We start from the raw sequence: 17,952 nt of genomic DNA, 5'->3' as shown, positions 1-17,952 counted from the left end.
AACAGTGCCATTAAACCGGATTGATGTTGAAACTGTATGCTACTGAGCTTGTTTCTGTAGTTTTTCACATAAGAATTTATGTAAGGAGTCCTGTAAGTCCGAACAGTTGCGTTATTTCTTTGCTGTCCTAAACAAATGAATCACTCGCATTTCCATCTTATATTGTAGCATCTTTAAGTATTAAAGACTAGTTTTGAGTTTGTATGACAGCTCACAGCTCAAAAAAATACAACACAGTACTAATTCAAGTATTACTGTTTTCAAGATGAGCTAATTTGAAGAATGGCCGTCCTTTGCGCGTCGTTTTACCTGTCTACGACAACAATCAGAAAGTATTCCCCTTACCTCAGGAAAACACAGCTGTACACGGTTGGAGAACAGAATACAACAAATCATTGAATTTATTTACTTCAAAGTAAGATTCATTTCATAACTCATTTTAAATCAATGAGTAGTATCATTTCATGATTATTCAAAAACATACAACATGGACAGCTAGGGTCAAATATGTACTGTAACTGTTGTTATTTGTAAAGGAGATGCGATGGACTGGTTTTTTATACTGTCTCGTGTATCATTTGAGTAAATTATACACCCGATATAACACATTTAAAATGAAATTAAATTTACTGTGCTAAATAATATAATTGATAATCTCTAACTATAACTTTTCAGATCACATTAAGTTTTCAAAAATTGACATTTTGTCAACATAATTTGTAATTAATGTAAGATGTGGAATTTTGTTTGCTTAAACAAACATTATAAAAAATATTAAAATGAAAGTAGCATTTGTACGTGAAAATCGACCAATTGCAAAATAGTATTTCAAATAGTTTAACAAGTAAATGACAATTTGTCTAAAGTTTTACGACCATATTTGATAACAGGCTTTCATTGGGACACATAACTTCAAGTAGCATATACCTCACACTCAAGGTATTCAAACGGCGATATAAGAGAAAAAAACTGTATCAAATTTACTCGACATTTTGCACCAAGTAGACGAAATATTTCCAATCAATTTACATAATAATTGTGAATTTTTCAAAGGAAAAAAGAAAAACTGATTATACTGATTAATATTCTTTTGTTACATACATTAATATCATTGTTTTTATCTTGGTAATCGATAGTAGACATATATATGAACTTACAATTAAAGTTATATTAAGTGTACACATTATCTCCAAATAGTATATGACCAAAGTATATGTATGGCTCATCACAAAGTATCACAAGCACTAAATCCTTACACCACGATGCCGGAGGTACCCGTTGCTGAATGTGTTGCGTTGTCCACCTTTACTCTGTCATAATCGTCACTTTTCCACGTTACACATGTGTTCACAAAGGCGGGTCCATTGCCTTCACGTTTTGAACTTTTCCAAGTCACGTGTTCTTGGCAATTTTTGTTTATCTTACACGAGCTGCGGCCTGGTTTTTCCCCTGAACTACCTGAACTGGCACACTTTTCAATCACACGTGTGTCTCTCGTGAGGGTTTCACGTGGGTTCCTGCTCGACCCTTTTCGCCAGGACGACAGCATGATTGTTCTCGTATTAAATCCATTGAAGCGCCGTCGATACCAGAAGCGGCGTATTTCATTGTGGACCTGCGGGAATGAAATATGTTGAACAATTTGTCTAAGTCACGAGTGCTCGTTCATAGTGAGTAGGCAATATTGTACAATTGAAAACGCCATATATTCATACACAGTGTGTGAATAGTCTTCTTAGCAATTAATCGCATGATTCCAGCAGAATATTTAAAGTTTTTTTTATATATATGTAGCGTTAAACGAAATGATTCCATACAGAAATCGTGCTTACGAGAGTTTTTCCAACATAATAGTTTGTACTCGTTGTACATTTACATATGAAAGATGCAACACTGTCGGCGTTCGATAGCAACGGCTTAAGCATTCTCTAATCCATACGATATATTAGATAATGTCGAAATGCCACGAAATATATAATTGAACTTTGGAAAAACTAAAGATGCAAATAAATGTTATACAAATGCATTAACAACCCCTAAGACTACACTCTAAAACAGAAGCAATTGCAACATTTATAATTGCAATTTTTGTTGCTCGCTGTTGATAACGATGAAATATGCTTCTACTAAACATGATTCGGACAATACCAACTGTTCATTCATTCGTTAAATTCCATGTGAATATTCATTTGATTAAGTTGTAGCACAATGAATGCAGTTGTTTAGAAAGTTATGGCAAGCTTACGACATGGTTAGTATTCGTCATTAATATAACAGTCGTATAAAAAGGTAACCAAGCAAATTCCGCATCACTTGAACAAGACTTGATATACATACCTAGTTTTTTATATATAGTATGTATGCACTGTGCTGCTTAAGGAGTTTTGTGCTGTTGTTCCATGTTACTGTTTGTGATTTTTTGTGTTTATGTTAAATGTCTTTGGCGTTTACACAGTACCATTAAACCGGGTTTATGTTTAAACTTTTCGCTACTGAGCGTGTAGCTCTGTAGTTTTTCGCATACATATTGCATATATATGTGTATTGAAGAAATTGACCATCTTTAGATCTTCTTTAAAGGTTTTAAAGACACTTTATATTCCTCTTTCTTTTCTCTAATCTACACAAATCCAGAAAACGTCAGTCCATATTAGAACGCATTTTAACTGCAAGAATGTTAATGGAAAGACAGAGTCATTAAACAGAAAGTAACATACCATACCTAAAAATATGTATTATGGATGAAAAAAAGTAAATCCCTTCCAATGTTTTGAAGATTTACGATATATCAGATAGGTTCAAGTCAGTGAAGTCAACTAACTTCCATATACGCATAGCGATTCGTGTTTTAAATACAAACAAGTTTCTTATTTAAGTTAAATGCATACACTAAAGATATGTTCACATCATTTAAAAGTCAATGTAATAAATAAAAACATATTTGAACTTAAAGTTGTGTATACATATTGACTGCCTTGAGCTTGACAGTGCATGTTGTCAATTTAAGGTTCATACTGTCGATTAAGATGAAGGTGATGTTTACACCATTTCGTCGTTTAAACCTTAACTGTAAATATATGACTTAGGTTTCGAAAAGCAGAACGGGTGGAATATTAAGATGGTTTGAAGATGGTAACACCATTTGAGCGGGTTCATAGCGTTTTCACACACCTCGGGCGGAACCCATCAGCAATTGACTGAGGGAGAGGTAGACGTCCAATGACCCATGCTCTTATGCATATATTTACCTCCTCGTTTAGGAAACAGAAGAGTATTGCAAGCAGGAAGCCCTGAAACAAAAATCAAATTTTGAGTACATTTGTATTTTAATCACTTATTTTTATAGCAACAAAACAATTCGCACGGTAACGTATGTTTACGCGTAGTTCTTTTCTATTAAAATTAAATCAAATGTATGAAACCTCTGCCCCAATTGCATCGAAACTGTCTATTGAAAGAAGCTGTAAGAGCGACACTGCAAATGCCCCCTATGACCGGCATAAGTGATTTGAGTTTTTCAAAAACATAATGTATTGAACTAGACCACGGAATTTTGAATTAAACTACTGTTGTAGGGTTTATTCGAATAAACATATATAAATGCGTACTGTCAGTGTCAAAGAAAGACAAAATTAGTAAAAAGAAATTCTAACCCGTGCCGTTTAAACACAAGTATTTATTTTATATTATACAGAATGTATACAGGAATAAGTGCGTTATGTTGATTTTAAGCCTTCTCATAGTGAATTTAAAGTATTTATAAAGAAAGCAGCAAAAACTAAATTCAAAAATAATAAAACCAGCGTTTTCTAGAATGCTGTTCAAATATTACTTACCTGGAAAGAGTTGTAGAACATTTCTCCATATAGATATATGATATCCGTTTGAATGCTGAGTCCGGTGGGAACCGCAGAAAATATTATATAAATTACTCCAAACAGTGGAATAAGCACTAAAACAAATTTAGCTGTTTTCCTGAAAGTAAACAATGTCTTCAATGTAAATACACTTAAGTACCAAACTTCAAAAAGTAGGAAAACATCTTTAAGTGTCTCTTTTATGTACCTGATTATGCTGTTATTCTGGGCTGTATTTAAGTATGCAATTTCGGTAAATATGATGATCACAAATCATTAACCATACTGAATGTAAAGGTCTGTTATTCATATAGTGAAATCCGATAAGCTATATCCATATTGATCCCTGGTTAGGTTCACTTTTCAGGCAGGAAAACGAGTTCAAGTTCACTCTTGAGTAGCATCGTGCAAATACGTATCTATATTTTTAAAATCGTCCTGATAGAACGCATAAACTACTTAAAGTCATTTGTCATATAATTGCAGCAGTTTACATGATATTTTTTTAAACATTAACTGTATATTGTTTATCAGAAAATGGCACCGTTAATTCCAAAATATAACTAAAATGTCAAAACACTTGCCTAAATTGTTGAGCGTCATTTTTCACATGTCTGCCAATTTTCGCCCGAACGCAGAGAACTCGAACGATATTCAGGAAAAATATAAAATTCAGCTGAAACAAAATACAAAACAAAACAAGCTATAATACTGTTATACTTTGTCTTTCGCAAGTATGCAGCGTTTGCAACCCGTCATTAAGATCAGAACAATAATCATGAGAAGAACGCCTTAGCATTTTTGTCATGGCACAGGAATAAGTAGCCTTAACCGTAACCAAGATCATATTATAAGGAACAAGGATCAAGCCACCAAAAAATATACAATCTAGCAGCCTCGTTGTGTTTGAAAATGTTCGCCGTCAGTAGAAAAAATGCATTCTTATTCATCACAGGTTGGACAATGACAAATTTAACATCATCGCTTTGGTGTATGAGCATGAAAAAGTGCAACACCGGCCAATCATCAGAGTACCGGCTTTAAAAAAGATGTTGATTATCTTAAATAACCATAAATACCATCATTGTCATGTCAATATTCTACTAATGTTATCTCTAGTCAAGGGTTCTGGCTTTTGGGTGAAATCACAAGATATTTCATGTAGTACAAATAGAATAGCTATGTTGAGGAACAAAAAGAACACCGTATGGCAAACTAATGAGACAGACGATGTATAAGAGCAAGATAATGAGCTTATATTAAGGCAATTTACTGCTACTGACGTACCATAAACAAAACAAGATCAGCACTCATTTGCAAAACGAATTGTTAAATGTCGTCAAGTATTTTCAAACATACAATAAAGTAAGACTTTTACAAGGCATTTTCAGTTCCTGACCGTTAACGATCAAATGAACCAATGGTGTTCATGCGATGAATGTTCTTGGGCTTTTTTCTTTTGCGTAAAGTATTATATCTTCAATCTATCATCAAAACTTACACAAACTGAGGCTGTCAAAGGTCCCCTGATCAGCCATATATGTTCGCCATATTTATATGTATTCCAGCATCTGAAATAATAATATTAATAATAATAATAATAATAATAATAATAATAATAATAACAATAACAACAACAACAACAACATAATAATAATAATAATAATAATAATAATAATAATAATAATAATAATAATAATAATAATAATAATTATACTAATAATAATAAAAATAAAAATAATAATAATAATAATAATAATAATAATAATAATAATAATAATAATAAAAGAAAGCTCAACTGACTAAATTATGATCAGGAACCACTTAAAAAACAGGAATCACTGCAAACACAAATTAAACAATGGGCACAAGAAACTATCACCATTGGTGAATGTTCTCATCCCTCATAAGACAAAAACGTACACTGACATTTTTTAACGAGAAGTGAGATAATAAATTGATAGACACATGAAAGTAAAACTACTTTTGGATATTAAAAAAACGATGGACACTGCAGGAAAAAGTCCGGTAGGTAACCAAAGCTGTACACTTTGGACTATACTTACAATTCGTCGTCGAGAAATATTCGAACGAATATCCATGGAACAATGAACGTTAACGGCGTCACTGAAAGAAAGGTCAATTTGCATCCGGTTGTTTAGAAATATACCAGGTGGAAGAGTTAATCTTCCGGGGCCAAACGTAAAAACAAATGTGGAATTTTAAATAATTGGATATTTTCAGTGCGGAACCAAATTGTGATTTCTTTGGGTATTTTTTAATTTCGAAGGATATTTTTATCTTGTAAGCAGTTTTATATCACTGTTAAGGTAATATAAATATACCTTCTCGGAGGCTAGACTATTAGCTCCTCTCGATGTTTTAACTTATGCTTCTAAAGGGCTCAACAAAAAAATAATTGTGTGTTTGATTGTTTTGAAAATTGAGAGCTAGTTGTTAAACATTGTTACTTACACCATCCAAGTATCACGTATAATCTTGTCCCATGCCTTTCTGTTAGCAGTGTCCGATACACCAGCATGTGTAGGTAGAGTCCTTCCATTAAGATCCACATCATACTTGCAGATAGCGCATATACCAGCAACGTTACGACCAGCTTACACTCCCAGTGCTGAAATATAACTTCATATATAAACTAGTTGGTGGAATTTCGAACTACTTAAAATTGGCAAAGTCGGCTTTAGAGATTTCATTTGTAAATATTTGCGAATACAAAGAAAATAAAATCCGAGTCTGTATAAGACTTTTTGAAAACTTCTCTTTACCGTACAACTTATAGAAAAATTTGACTGACCAAAAAATGTAAACTCAAATGTTGACAACTTTCGTTTGAATTTTGACACTTTTAACTTGAATTTATACCTAACATAAAACCATTTTAGTGTTAATGTGTACCGTAGTGTAATGTTTATGGTCCCTAATAGCCGACCAAAAGTATTGCGTTAGAATCAACCTGTTTGAAGTTAGTTCCTTCATTCATTTATGTTTGCTAATTAACTTATTTAAACGGTGATTTTATGTAAGATGTTATATTTTCTATCTGTGAAGACATTATTAGACAAATAACTGAAGTGTTAATGTTACCCAAGCTTTTCATAATAACAGAACATTATTCCTCCAGTTATATCAACTTATTATATACTTTAACAGCAAACCAATTCAGTTTCTGATTATTATTTCAGTGATATTGTGGATCTACGCAAAAACATCTATTTGATTTCCTGTGTCGAATGTTTACGCTCTGTTAACAGGATTATTGTAAGTTGTTTGGCTAGTAAGCTTTTCATTGTGTAAAACCAGCATATCGTAAAGGGTAAATTAAATTGAAGTAATCAAGAAAGGTGACAATTGTAATTATAAGAATTATACTCTCTTCAAAATACCTTGTATTCCACGATAAGTTTCGCTAAAGAAATCAGCTTTGATGCGAAATGATAATAAACATAACAATATGCGCGTTACACAAAAAATGTTCCTTTGTTTATACATAAACTGGATTAGACTGTTAAAGTCTGTAGTCTGTTGAAATAAAGAGCTGAGTAAACAAAAATAAAACGCCCGCTCAGTACAAACAACATTGTGTGCATTTTGATGATTTGCAAAGTATTCGGATGTAAACATGGCCAACCGACTGTCCGACGGTCTAATTGCCAACCTAAATGCCTTTTGTCGAGGAGGCGAATAAAAGAAGAGGGACTTCCACGCTGACAAGTAAATCCGGGGGTATACTTTAAAACAAAATACGTTTAATGACGAGAATCATGTATGCTAAGAATAAAACATCTATGTTAAAATTTTCTAAACTTTTCGGCCGAGAGCACATCTCATGAAAGGTTAGTAGGTGACCAAGAATCTACAGGGTATGGATATAGTGTTTCTTTACAATGATGTCAGGATGGCATAATGTTTGCCAATGAAGCCCTACTATTACCAGTTAAATTACATAATTTAACAACAGTATGAGAAATCCAGCATTCTTTCAAAGACTGCGATAACTGCAACTGCAAGTGATGACATTTGTTAAAAACGTTAGGGTAGAATTGTCAAAATTAGCCACTCTACAGGATGTTCCAAGCACTGTATACGGGTTAGAAATTTAACTGCTCTACCTCATGCTGTTTTCGAACCCGTTACACCAAAGCAACACGTAGCAAATATTTTCCACACAAATGCTTTTGCATTCATCACATCGAATAATAGTGTGAAGTGAGTTTTCAATTTATCATGTCAATTCAATTACGTATTGTGAGAAATATCACTTTCGTCCACATTATGTGTATTTGGTGTAAAGAATGGTTTAAAAAAGTCATCGCAGACTTACCGTTCCTTCAGTGGCAAACTCTATGGCACCTTTCTTTCTCACTATGTCTTTCTCTAGGCCGATGTCATCAACAAACAGAAGGGTCTTGATGAACGTAACAGAAGCGCGAAGGATGAAGGCACAGAATAGGTTTATGTGTAGTATGTTACTTTTGTAATGAAGACGTCTGAAAAAGATTAAAGATTGTAGTAATTTATGAAACAAAACTGTCGGTGTATCGGGAAATAGGCGCCTGGTTTTAATAATGTTTATGATGATTGAAATGACGTTTATATACCTTGACATAAGCGCAACCCCGAAAGCACCGTTTAAAATAATATTTTAAACATGCGAGCTGGTATTTTAATTTGCGAAAAGTAAGATTTTAAACTTCAGTCAAAGTAATACCACCGTAAAAGCAAGTGATTTTCCGTTAATTTGCTAGTAAGATAAACTGCTGTCAAACATCCATTTTCGATTGGCGGTTTATCCTTTAAAAATAACAAGCATTTTGAGGCTGGTTCACGATTTGGTAAGCATAGGTTAAATAGCCAGCATAGTAAATGTACATCATAGGCGAATGTATTCAAAAGTTATATCAGGTTCATGCAATTACTGATCACCCCTCTTAAATGTAATAAGCTGGAGAAGTGGTTTCCTCGAGATACTCCCCCTCGTCACAATCCACACTATCGCGTAACATCGTGCCAACGTTGTTCATAGCATGTTTTATTAACTTGTTTCAATCTATATTCAATGCTATACAAACAAGAATTTAAGTGACATTATATCTACAAAAGTTAACCAAATACCATATAATGATCCAGAAGAAACAAGACATGAATAATTACTCAATGAACGACAGAAATTGCTGAAATGCTTGTATTCCTGTTGCACGCAATAAGACATCGGTCACAAAGGTATCGTTGCCTAATTAAATCGTGTAACTAACCCAAGTATTCATAAAAAATGAATATAATCATGAAAGGTGTAACGCCAGATAAATAACCAATTTGTGGAACACTGAAATAACCTACTTGGATGCTATCATAATCAGGACGGCGATGATAAGTGCGACCAGAGAAAGCCCGTAGCCCACTTCAGACATCAGCTGAATTTTGGTAAAGTGGTGCTGAAATGAGGAAGATATATTGCACATAGCCATTGGCAAGTATAATACTGAACCCTGCAGTTACTTCTTTATATTGATAAATCACTTCCAATATCATTACTTTGAACTTAAAAGATAATTATTATGACATATAGGGACCATAACTGTATTGCATATAGCAACTTCTGTATAATGAAATACATCTAGCGACCAAACTTGCCTAAGATATACGTCCTATAACATACTTATAGTCATTATTGTTCTAAGAATATTTTCATGATGATAAATTATTTCATTACGAGTTCATCTACTTACGAGTATTCCAGACGTCTTCATTAGTTTTTCGAACTAAAAAAGGATAGTTACACTCATAATCCCCTACTTTTATAAGGTAAAGTAAAGTATTAATGTCTAATTTCTCTGAATAGATTGGCACGATAAAACTATATTTACCGATGTCGAATCGAACATAGTCTGCTCTGTTTCATATCTTAATCATGTCATTAATAGACGTTTAAAAGCATGAATACTTTTCTCCAATTTAATTAGCATAATGAGGATTGATTTTGTAATGGAAATCCTAATATCGTCTTTGACAAACACTGATTCAAATAGTTATATATATATATATATATATATATGTCTTTGTTCCAATCTGTTTCAATTGAATGGGATATCAACTTTATATTCGAAAATACGTTAAAGTTCAATATTGTTTTTAATAGTTTAGTCTTCAATAAACCGTGGATGCATTATAAAGAGTAATTGACTCGGTTTCGAAACAGGAAAAAGAAAGTTGAGAATATTTTAAGCGGTTGTGAATGATAATAGAAAATGGTCTTAAGGAACACTTTTTAGAGGATGAATTTAAATATATATTTCGTCGATGAACAGGGGTTTATTCAATTATATTCTTACTTTTCACTTAATATGTAAATGAAATCCAAATGAATTGATATAACTGTAAAAATAACTCGCAAATGGACTGAATGGATTCACTAAGGCCTGTCTTAGGAGGACAAGAAAAAGAACAATATTGAATACGGCCTTAGCCTTCGTAAAGTACTCACCGAATAGTCAACGGGAGGACTTGGAGTTGGTCCAGCACATCCACTGTAGTTTGTCCATCCGCTTGTAGTTTTATTATATTTGGGATTGAGACGCCACGTTCCGTCGCTCAGACACTCGCGCGTCGCAAATCCTAAAGTACAGAAAATGATATGTTATCATTTTCTAAAAGGTAAAGTAACATATTTATATTCTAAGCAACTTTGTGATTGGAGCGACACGTCATTAAGCCAATATAACGGTAGGTACCAAAATGCTTTTATCTTAACATTCGATAATGGCTTTGAAGAAAAATATTTCTAAAAAAGGCGATTTAAGGTGTTATTTTCACAAGAGTCGTCCATAGTATTGTCGAGTGATAGATTTCGCTCACTCAAATTCAAAGTTTTCTTTCTCTTATTCATTATTATCTATACATATGCTAGAAAATCAGGGCCTTAAATTATGTGAGTTTTCGCATAAATATTGTAATTGTTTAACATGCAAGATTGTAAAAAAAGCAAATTATTACAAAATATAATTGAATACTTTAACTTCCGTCTGAGAGGGGGTTGTTAAAACAGCATGATCTAAATTTGATTTGTAATGTGTTAAAATATAGAGGAGCCGAATCATTGCTACGGAAACTAAAGTAGCGCTGAAATATTATCTCGTAGAATCCGAGCTATGGCGATTATTCAAATACATATTTCACCATTTACCAAATACACAAGTACGATATGTTAATAGATGTCTTATGCGTGTTGCCTGGTAGCATTATGTCACTGTGTTTGTGTTTGTTTGACCCTTTCATCTGTTAGTAGGCTTTTAGGGTAGTATGAAAACAGATTAATCAAAAAGACAAAACTATTTTATATCATTTCTTAGTGAAGTTTGTCATCGGAATGCAAGATGATCAAATTGGTGACTGCCACTTTAGTTCAACGCGTCTGCTTACGGGAGTCGTGTTTCGGATCATAGCGACACAACGTGAGCATCGCTACTAAGAATACTTTTAAAAACAGCTGAGTCATTCTCGCAATAAGACATAATGTACATATATTGACGATACCACTGATAGGTTACATAGGATAACTTATTATGAAATTTGTATCCCTTCTTTTTTAGGATAATATATTTTACACCATATCTTAAAATATGATGTATCAAATTAAATAGCATGTCAGTCGATTCACCGGAAGTTATAATGCCCCGAAAACCCGCGTTAATCTGCTTTGGCACACGGCTCGCTAGACGTTCCAAATAAATTCTTCAACAGAAAATGTATCACTGATAGGATGTTGATTTGTTTCCCTATTATCTCCGTTCTTGTTTTCGTAGTTTCCATTGAAATTTTACAACATTGTAGACTTGAATTATCGTCGCATTTGTACATTTTCATAAGTGGCTTGATATAAATAATAAACTTGATCAATTTAGCAATTAAAGTACGTTGCCAAACACTGATTATTCCTTTTATGAATTATTCGATAACAGATCTACTTAAATTTAGTTAATCTCAAAGTTTACGCACATCAATGGAATACATTGAAGACCCTGTCAATCGTTATTACTAGACCATAAGAGATACTGTTTTTATTGATAATATAAAATTTCGTTCTAGTTTTAATTTCATACATATCGTGTTAGCGTTATTTTAATGCATTTATTGTATAACAAATTAAATCATGTAATGAATAAAACGTATGTTTTCAAATTACTTAATTTAAAAGATTAAAAGGAACAAAGCCAAGATGTACGAGTGGATAATCGAGAGACACAATGCATAAAAATAGCACAGACAAACCAAACAAGAATCAAAATACGCACATTGATCAATGTTAGGGTAACCGCCTTGGAAAGCTCAGCGAAAAGAGGAGATCACTGAGATGTAAACCGTAATTCGAACATTTTACCTCACCCTTGTCCAATAACTTTGATAAATGTCTGAGAACTAAGCCGTTGTATGGTACATTTTTATGTGTTTTATCTTAGTTCATCGAAGCATTGTATTCCTGATTTTTACAAGTCAAATGTGTGTGTGTAGGACATATTACACAAGAATCATAACGCCTTCCTTGAAACTTTGTTGAGCATATTCGTCAAGCATTATTCGAAACAATTCTTAACGGAACAATTAGTTGTTATCATAAATTCAATTATAATTATGATAAGTGTTTGTTTTGTTAAACGTCCGATCAGTTAATTTGTTTTGCTTGGAAATGTTAGGGAAAAAAGGCATGGAGAAATAGAATTTGCATATTAAAAACTTAACGAATCATCTGTCTAGAACAAATCAATGGATGTCAATTTGGACCTCACTGGATATCTTGCCCATCCATCAAATTCTTTATCTTGACAAATATTTACCATTAATTTGTTGTTGATTTAAGTGAACTTGCGTCTACGAGACTCGAGAAAAAGATACATCACTTTCTGTGAATGGTGCAAAAAAAAACCCTGATGATTTTAACTAATCAATTGATGTGGAGTGAATCGACCAATTACTTATGACAATCGCATAAGCAGATAAGGTTGTTTAAGAAACAAATATAAAAAAAAAACACCAACAAATTTGCGGTAAATTTTTAAGAATCAATACATTTATTTTGAAGGTGCACCGACATAAGTTGAGGTTGAGTGCTCATACGCGACTTATTTGGTTCACTTACCGTTCCAAGGCGGAACCTCAAACTCGGTTCTTGTTATTTTAATGTTTATACTAACTTTGATGTATTGTGACGTTGTGTCTCTCGTTGAGTATCTGTCAGACTTTTAACTTTGCGCCTCTTAACATGTTAATCTTACACTTGGACTACCGGGCTAATCCATGTAATGTGCACTGTATGTTATAGAATATGAGGCACAAAGGAAAGTTTCACTTTAAACCCATCACTTGTATGAATGCCACTTACCGTAGATGTTGAACGCGTTTATGTAGTCAGGACAGGGTTGTTCGACGATTGTACCGGCTTCCGTATACTCCCAACACATTGCGTTGTCCCAAGTCGCATTGCAGTATAGACCTGAACATTTGAAAACATAGTTATTGTTTGCGACAAATTTAAACCAACGGTTTAGCTTATTTGATATCATGGAGGATAGTTCGGCGATTGTTCCGTCTTCTTTATATCCCTAACATATCTTGATGTTTAATGTTCATTTACGGTTTTACTTCGTAGCTATTTTTCAACAAAGCATATCTAAGCATGTGAACTCTACATTTGAAATTAGGGATAGTGTTTAAGGTCTGTGAAGATTGGTTTGCGACCTTATCATCTTTCGTGTATCCCTACAGATCGCATATGTAACACTACACATGCAGTGTATGTTGAAATTATACATTTTAATTATATAACTAAAACAATTTTCTGTTGGTCGGTTCTCAGCTATTCATACACTGTGGTCGTGCTATGGTTAATGGTAAAACACCTTCCCCCTTGAGCACAGAATACTTTGTGAAAATGTACCACAAACCATACTCTAATAGTGACTTAAACCAGTGATGCGTATGATAAAACCAATGAAAGTAATGTTTTTATCCGGCAGGTCGTATTCCTGAAAAAAAAATATCGAGTCAAAAACAGCCCTCCCAAAAAAAATAAAAACGCAGTAATTGTTATTCTGTTAAAAAGCTGTAGATGTGAGTTTCTCAAATACAAAGCAGAAATATGTTATACTATATTGAAATATATGCATCAAGACTAACCGGACTGACCAAAGAACTCAATATTTCTGACTTATGGCATTTAGGGATGTATATTTGGGATATGATTTAAATTATGTTCAATCAGTCCGAATCCATAATACTAAATAAGCGTAATATCATTGCATGTTGTTAACCTGGACCCTGATATATCATAAATATACGCACTGTCTTGGAGGGTGCCGAAGAGATGTATATAAATTACAGATTAATTTGAGGGAAGTTTAGTTTCTGCCAAAGTTTTTTTCAGACATTAATATGTCAATCCTGTATATAAATTTGTTTTTCATCCACCACTGGTTTCATTTAAGGCCAAACAATAGATATATTAAAGGCATTTTGTCAGGAACCTACTTTTATTAAAAAAAGGGAAAACAGCCGCGTTTACCATTGAACAACATGAGTTTATACTTACTAGATTTTGTTTTAAAAGTTAATATCACAATTCGTCTTAACTTTCTGTTTTGAACTTCAACATGTGAATATAATGCAAGACTCATATTTTTTATTAAACACTTTACAACAGATATGCTAGAGGAAACAACGATAAAACCCACATTATGTCACTAGACATGCACGCATAGTAGAATATGTCCTTATACTGTATCAATATAAAAGCTAAAGATATGATACAGAAAATAAATCAAACTTTAGTATTTGGTGTTTCAATATACGCACTGTGTTGCAAAGCGCAGGACTCAATTAAGTATTGTTGTATCCAGAGTCTATTATTTTATGTTATTCATTTTACTCCTATTTTACTAGATTATTTTTTGGCATTAGGAAATTGATAACAATATTATTCAGGTCACTTGTGTTATATAAGGAACTTAACAGTTGTATTCATTTGTTAACTTTTATATACAATTTAAATAGCTTTTTTTAGGTATACATTTTTTTTCTTTTTGGAACTGCTAAAGTAAAAAAGTCTGTGTATTAGATCATAAAAACAACAATGTCACATAAAATAAAGAAATACATAGACAAAGATATTTTCTTTTATATATTCAAAGTATCTATTCAATGCACTTAAGGTCTTTTATAAAGTCATTCAAAAATCGATAATTAACATTTTTTTTTGTAAGTATGATTGTAAAGCAATTAGATCGTAATATAAATAATTCAATTTCTTTCATGCTTTTCGATGAAATATGGGGTTTTACCAGTGAAATAACAACAGTGAAAATATCAATTTGATATTTTCACTGCAAAATAAGGAGTGAAAATATCAATTTTCAGAACTACTTTAAATTCCTTTGTTGTTACATGTACTTGCCTTGATCAAAACAGAACACTGGACCTCAATAAATTATGTCAAAATATGTTTAAAAAATATAAAAGAAATGTTTTATAAATTTAAACAAATAAATATATAATTGGAAATTAACAACTTACCGTTTATTACCGGTTATCCCGTTTATCAAACATTTTACTGATCTTTGAAGCTGAATGTTCGAACATTTGCTTTCATACCAAACAAATTACAGACAAAAACAACTGTTCGAACATAAATAAAATTTTATATCATCGTTCAAATGTATTTTGAACTGTTAACCATTGTAGTACGTAAAATGAGCTTCCTGGAGAATTCACACAACAATTTACAGATAGATCCGATATATTTTACCCCACCCACACCTCAAAATGTGTAAACAAACTAGCGTGGCATTTACTCTTTTAATATCTGGAAAACAAACATTTTAAAGCGAAACAGACTGGTCTCTGACAGTAAGATGACTGAATATTAACTTACTATAAAAACACGCGTACATGCAGCCTTAAACTAAGAAAAATGGTTAAAATCCAATGAGTATCCTTATTTGTTTTGCTAACACATTTGACCTTCCAAATTTTCATTCTTTAAATAGCGGCGAAGTAATTTGGTTATGATTCATGTCCATCTTAAAATAAAAAGTGTTTTCATTATTTTTTGGAACAAATGTGCACTAATAATACTTCATTGTTTACTGTTCATAAAGCTTTGCAATAAAAAACGAGCGAATATTAAGCTATAAGAATGAATAGCAGAGAACTATTTCTCAGCAAACTGAAAGTAGAAAAGTTGACAGCTATAATTATGCATGAGGGGCGCCCCACGGGTAGCGGCGTAAAGCCCACCCTTTTCAAAAAGGGGGTAATTCAGAAATAAATAAAAAACAAATAAAACTCCGAAAATAGGCATAAAAGAAACAGAAAATTTGTTTATTTCAGTGTAAGATCGTATTTAATTTCACTCGTGATCATAAAAAACTACATTTTCACTCGTGGCTTCGCCACTCGTGAAAATATGTTTTTCTATGACACTCGTGAAATAAAATACAATCTTACACTGAAATAAACAAATATCCTCTATATATTTATGGGCTTCATTCTCCGGTCGCATATGAAGTATCTTTTATAAATACAGTAACATATTTTACTTAAAACCATATTAACACAGTGGTATTCTTTTTTGGTGTATCGTATATCCTATTACAATATATTTGTTGTCATTAAACAATTTCTTTATACATTTTGTTTTAAAAAGGCATTTATCGTCGACCAAAAATTGGATGATGAAGAACAATGGATAAAAATGTCAATAACCTACAACTCCCTTGCAACACATACACAGGGTACTGTCTCAATTTCCATGTAGGTTATCTTACGTAAGTGGCCCCTAGATTATTTTATAATTTAATTTTGAATTGATTTACTTTATTCTCAACAAAAGATTCATGAAATATATAATAACATGATCTCCCTAAACACTTTCTTGAACACGTTGATTCCAGTAACTATGGATATACGTTTTTTCGAAAATATGCCGGACAAAGAGCTGATATATTTCCTTATTTATAGTTTCGTTAATTAGTTTGTTCCAAAACTTTATTAAAAGTTCTGAATAACCATTAGTATTAATAGATTCGTTTGATTACACAGTTAAATGTATTTTCAATTGAATCCGAGTGGCTTTTTGACAATATAGTAATTAATATAAGTAGTAAATCTGGTTAGTTTATATGTGATAGGGTGTTTAAATTTGAGTCTATGCTCATGTAAAAGATAAGGACATTCTTTCCGAACTGGTCAAGCATATATAGATGATATTATGTTTTAGTTAGCAATAGTTTTGCTTCTAAAATGTGTTGCCCATTTTAATTTCATAGTGTTAGAGTATGGTCCAAAGTCTGGTATTTCCAATAATTGTGCTCTTCATTTTGTCTCTTTTTTTGTTCCATAGAAATTCAAAGATTATCGAGTACATTGTCTTCATAATGAAATCAGGTGTAACTTTATTTTGGGCTATGTATACTTATTTGGGGAAAAGCAATGTTTTTGTAACAGTTATCTTCCCCAAAAAATAGTTTTCGTTTACTCCATGAATTAATAAGTTATTAACATTTTTCAATTTTTCAGGCCAGCTTAAATTTACACATTTATCTATATCATTGCCAAGGAAAACACCCAGTGATTTTATGTGGTCAGTAGTAAAAATAATACCATGACTCAATTTGATACTTTTGTATTTTGATCTACCTATTCAAAAACCATGTGTTTTTGTCCGGTTAAGTTTAAGACCTGAACGTTTTCCAAAGGTATCTTTTATTTCTAGAACAATGGGTACTTCATTTTGGTTTTTAAGAAATAATGCTGTGTCATCAGCAAGCTGTGTAATTTTTATACTACTTTCTGTATCTTTATACCTTCATACTTTTCACAACGTTTTAATTTCATTGATAGAACTTCAACAAATATAATAAAAAAGAAAGCAGAGAGAGGACATCCATGACAGACTCCACGATGTAGATAAAGTTAGTCGGATATCCATCCATGATTTGAATTTTTTTATGTAATATTGCAATAAAGGGTTTTGACCCATTTGATAACAAACTCTTTAATGCCATATTTGTCCACAATATATTGACAC

The 17,952-nt window shown here is 32.4% G+C and overlaps 1 protein-coding gene across 4 annotated transcripts in view; it reads right to left on the bottom strand.

Moving 5' to 3' along the window:
• Nucleotides 1-386: 386 nt before the first annotated feature.
• The window catches only part of LOC128240472 (parathyroid hormone/parathyroid hormone-related peptide receptor-like), a 193,988-nt gene continuing 176,422 nt past the window's right edge, over nucleotides 387-17,952 (bottom strand). For 3 of the 4 annotated variants that reach the window (XM_052957119.1, XM_052957135.1, XM_052957127.1), the window contains exons 3-13: nucleotides 13,252-13,362; nucleotides 10,360-10,490; nucleotides 9,216-9,310; nucleotides 8,200-8,365; nucleotides 6,333-6,489; nucleotides 5,924-5,984; nucleotides 5,359-5,428; nucleotides 4,442-4,533; nucleotides 3,837-3,975; nucleotides 3,249-3,290; nucleotides 387-1,615 (exon numbers count right to left, since the gene is read on the bottom strand). In XM_052957119.1, the coding sequence (XP_052813079.1) occupies nucleotides 1,253-1,615; nucleotides 3,249-3,290; nucleotides 3,837-3,975; nucleotides 4,442-4,533; nucleotides 5,359-5,428; nucleotides 5,924-5,984; nucleotides 6,333-6,489; nucleotides 8,200-8,365; nucleotides 9,216-9,310; nucleotides 10,360-10,490; nucleotides 13,252-13,362 (1,427 nt within the window). In that variant the 3' untranslated portion in view covers nucleotides 387-1,252. Of the gene's footprint in view, nucleotides 1,616-3,171; nucleotides 3,291-3,836; nucleotides 3,976-4,441; nucleotides 4,534-5,358; nucleotides 5,429-5,923; nucleotides 5,985-6,332; nucleotides 6,490-8,199; nucleotides 8,366-9,215; nucleotides 9,311-10,359; nucleotides 10,491-13,251; nucleotides 13,363-17,952 lie in introns of all 4 variants that reach the window. The other variant, XM_052957143.1, reaches the window with a different exon arrangement.

Source organism: Mya arenaria, chromosome 1 (assembly GCF_026914265.1).
Source record: "Mya arenaria isolate MELC-2E11 chromosome 1, ASM2691426v1".
NCBI classification, from domain to species: domain Eukaryota; kingdom Metazoa; phylum Mollusca; class Bivalvia; order Myida; family Myidae; genus Mya; species Mya arenaria.
Note: the sequence above shows the minus strand (reverse complement) of the source record. Positions and strands in the feature narration are given on the sequence as shown.